Source organism: Cebus imitator, unplaced genomic scaffold, assembly GCF_001604975.1.
Source record: "Cebus imitator isolate Cc_AM_T3 unplaced genomic scaffold, Cebus_imitator-1.0 Scaffold280, whole genome shotgun sequence".
NCBI classification, from domain to species: domain Eukaryota; kingdom Metazoa; phylum Chordata; class Mammalia; order Primates; family Cebidae; genus Cebus; species Cebus imitator.
In genome coordinates this window covers 154,315-158,021 of record NW_016107595.1, presented here as the reverse complement: position 1 = coordinate 158,021, position 3,707 = coordinate 154,315, and the positions used below count along the sequence as shown (strand labels likewise).

The 3,707-nt window shown below is 50.9% G+C and overlaps 1 protein-coding gene across 4 annotated transcripts in view; it reads right to left on the bottom strand.

The window, feature by feature from the left end:
- The window catches only part of HSH2D (hematopoietic SH2 domain containing), an 18,493-nt gene that overhangs the window by 5,041 nt on the left and 9,745 nt on the right, over window positions 1-3,707 (bottom strand). For 2 of the 4 annotated variants that reach the window (XM_017501170.2, XM_017501171.2), the window contains exons 3-4: window positions 1,859-1,948; window positions 537-702 (exon numbers count right to left, since the gene is read on the bottom strand). In XM_017501170.2, the coding sequence (XP_017356659.1) occupies window positions 537-702; window positions 1,859-1,948 (256 nt within the window). The remainder of the gene's footprint in view (window positions 1-536; window positions 703-1,858; window positions 1,949-3,707) is intronic. The other 2 variants (XM_037728733.1, XM_037728732.1) reach the window with 1 other exon arrangement.

Genomic DNA, 3,707 nt, shown 5'->3' with positions numbered 1-3,707 from the left:
TAGAGACGGGGTTTCACCATGTTGACCAGGATGGTCTCGATCTCTTGACCTCGTGATCCACCCGCCTCGGCCTCCCAAAGTGCTGGGATTACAGGCTTGAGCCACCGCGCCCGGCCTCCCACTGAACCTTCTAAGGAAAAATGCCCCGCCCTCAGCAGTTTATTGGGAGCCAGGCCACTCCCACTGAGCCTTCTAAGGAAAGTTTATTTGGAGCCAGGTCACACCCATTATGCCTTCTAAGGAAAGATGCAATTCCTTCATTTGAGCCAAGATTATACCTGGTACATAACCCTTGTGAAAAAAAAAAACAATCAGCCTGTTGACATGGGCCTGGAGGGTGGAGAGATGGGGAATCGGGGACCACAAGGGACATGGCCGTCGGGGGCAGAGGGACTAGGAGAGGTGGGGCTGGGAGGGGCCAAGGACCATGAGAGTGACAGAATCAAGAGGACCTGATGGAGATGTGTGGAGCAAAGGGGTCCGGGGGGCTTGGCCCCAAGGAGATGGCTGTGAACCACATGCGTCCCCGCCCTCACCTGCCTGCAGGGCTGTGTCAGCAGCTCCCCGAGCGCCTCAATTGGCTTCTGCTGGTGGAAGGTGACCAGGGCGTCTAGCGAGGTGTGGGCCACCTTCTCCCCGGGGATCATGAAACTCCCATCATCCAAGAGCTTCACCATGAAATGGCAGCAGCTGCTTTGGCCTCTGTGGAGACACTGCGAGGGCTGGAACATCCCACTCCCCCTCATCCCCGCTCCAAGTCCCCAGCCCTTGGGCTGGCAGCGCCACTGCTACAGCCAGACTATGCCAGGTTCCTGTGCAGGCTTCTTCACTCATTAGCCATTCAACACCCAGCAAGTTACTAACCTCACTGTGCCTCAGTTTCCCCCATTTATAACATAGGGCTACAATGGCCGACCTCAGATCAAACATGTTACTACAGGCAAAAGCTTAATTCATTGCCTGGCTAGGGGTAAATAATCAATAGAAATGATAATGAAAGCTGGTCACAGTGGCTCATGCCTGTAATCCCAGCACTTTGGGAGGCTGAGGCTGGTGGATCACTTGAGGCCAGGAGTTCGAGACCAGCCTGGCCAACATGGTGAAACCCCATCTCTGCTAAAAATACAAAAATTAGCCAGGCATAGTGGCAGGTGCCTGTAATCCCAGCTACTGGGGAGGCTGAGGCAGGAGAATCACTTGAATCTGGAAGGCGGAGGTTGCAGTGAGCCGAGATCATACCACTGCAGTCCAGCCTGGGTGACAGAATGAGATTCTGTCTCAAAAGAAAAAAAAAAAAAAGAAAGAAAGCTCCAGACTAAGGCTGTGTGCCTGGCACACAGCAAGTGCTCAAGAGATGCCCAGTTAACCAATAAATGTATATTAATGTCACTCTATGTCCTGACTGTATCTCATTTAATCCTCACATGAATACGCTGAATTAAAATGTGACATTCCTTTACTGGAGGCACAGAGAGGTTGAGCAGCTTGTCTAAGGTCACATAGCATATAATGGCAGAGCTGAGCCTTGGAGAAGCTTTTCCCACTGTGGGTAACTGTAAAATTGAGCCACTGGGTTTTTATTCCTTTGGCCTGGAGTCCTCTGGATTTGTCTGGCTTCCAGGTCTTAAGGAGCTGGGCTTCCCTGGGTTTCCCTAACACACAGTCTGGGAATCACTAATTAGATTGTGAGGGGTGGAGGGAGAGAAGCCGCCAGCCAATCTTAGGTCCCCAGCAGTCCTGGTTCTCAGACCCGCAGCCTCAGTTGCTGCCGCTCTCTGAGAAGCAGTAACCCCTTTCCCCCTCCAAGGAAGCCCCAGAGCCTACCTGCCCCTGCCCTAGCCCCTGGCCCAGGCCTTACTTGTAGGAGAGTGTGTAGCCCACGTGGCTGTGGCTGACCCTGATGAGAAAGGATCCTGGTGGCTGCGACTCCAGCAGGTTCTCAGCCTCCCTGGAAGGGCACACACAAAAGGAAATGACACAGTCAGACTCCTGGGGCTATGGGGCCATTCATGCAGAAGACTGGTAGTTTTCATTTTTCTTTTCTCTTTTTTTTTTTGAGGCAGTCTTGCTCTGTCACCCAGGCTGGAGTGCAATGGTGTGATCTCGGCTCACTGCAGTGTCAACCTTCAGGTTCAAGCGATTCTCCTGCCTCAGCCTCCCAAGCTGCTGGGATTACAGGCGCCTGCCACCATGCCCAGCTATTTTTTGTATTTTTAGTAGAGACGGGGTTTCACCATGTTGGCCAGGCTGGTCTCAAACGCCTGTCCTCAAGTGATCCACTGGCCTCAGCCTCCTAAAGTGCTGGGATTGCAGGTGTGAGCCACTGCGCCCCGCCTGTTTTATTTTATTTATTTTATTTTTGAGATGGAGTCTCACTCTGTCACGCAGGCTGGAGTGCAGTAGTGTGGTCTCAGCTCACTGCAACCTCCGCCTCTCAGGTTCAAGCAATTATCTGCCTCAGTTTCCTGAGTAGCTAGGATTACAGGTGCCCACCACTACACCCGGCTAATTTTGTATTTTTAGTAGAGACGGGGTTTCACTATGTTGACCAGGCTGGTCTCAAACTCCTGGCCTCAACTGATCCGCCCGCCTCGGCCTCCTAAAGTGCGGGATTACAGCCGGCCTGTTTTCTAAATGAACAAATACCCCAAACCCATCTTTTTTTTTTTTTTTTTTCCCAGTTGTTGCAGACCCTGAGCTATTCATGGACTAGGGATGTTACCACAGAGGACCTAGAAGGCCTCTGATGACCTTGATCCCAGACCAGACCTCCTCCCTTCTCCCACAGCACCTGCCTGCCTTCCCAATGACTGGAATCTCCCGATTAAGGCACCTTTGGGTAGATCAAGGTGTCACAGGTAACAAAGAAGGACCTGTATACTCAGATGCATTCAAGTTCAAACCCCAGCTGTACTGTCCATCAGCTGCGTGACTTCAGGCAATTGTCTATCCCTTTCTGAGCTTCAGCTTCCTCAAGGGGAGAGTAAAACCCACTTCCAAGGCTGCTGTGAGAACAGAAAGAACTTGCAACATCAATGTGACAGCTGCTACCTGGTAGGTGCTCCCAAAATGTTTGCTATTATTATTACTATTATTCTCTCTCTCTTTTTTTTTTTTTTTTTTTTTTTTGCTCTTGTTGCCCAGGCTGGAATGCAATGGTGTGATCTCAGCTCACTGCAACCTCCACCTCCTGGGTTCAAGTGATTCTCCTGCCTCAGCCTCCCAAGTACCTGGGATTACAGGTACGGGCAACCAGACTCAGCTAGTGTTTTGTATTTTTAGTGGAGACAGGGTTTCACCATGTTGGCCAGGCTGGTCTTGAACTCCTGATCTCAGGTGATCTGCCCGCCTCAGCCTCCCAAAGTGCTGAGATCACAGACATGAGCCGCCGCGCCCGGCCTGTTTTCTCTATATTACCATTATTATCGGGAGTTCACAGAGAGGAAGGCAGCCTCCTGGCCATTTGTACCGATTTCCAAAACAGCACAAAAAAGGAACATATGCTATTTCACGAATCATTTTTTGTTTGTTTTTGAGACAGGGTCTTGCTCTGTCACTCAGGCTGGAGTGCAGAGGTGCAATCATAGCTCACTGCAGCCTTGAATTCCTGGGCTCAAGAGATCCTCCCACCTCAGCCTCCTGAGTAGCTGGAACCACAGGCATGTGCCACACGTCCGGCTAATTTTTTTAATTTTTTTTTTTTTTTT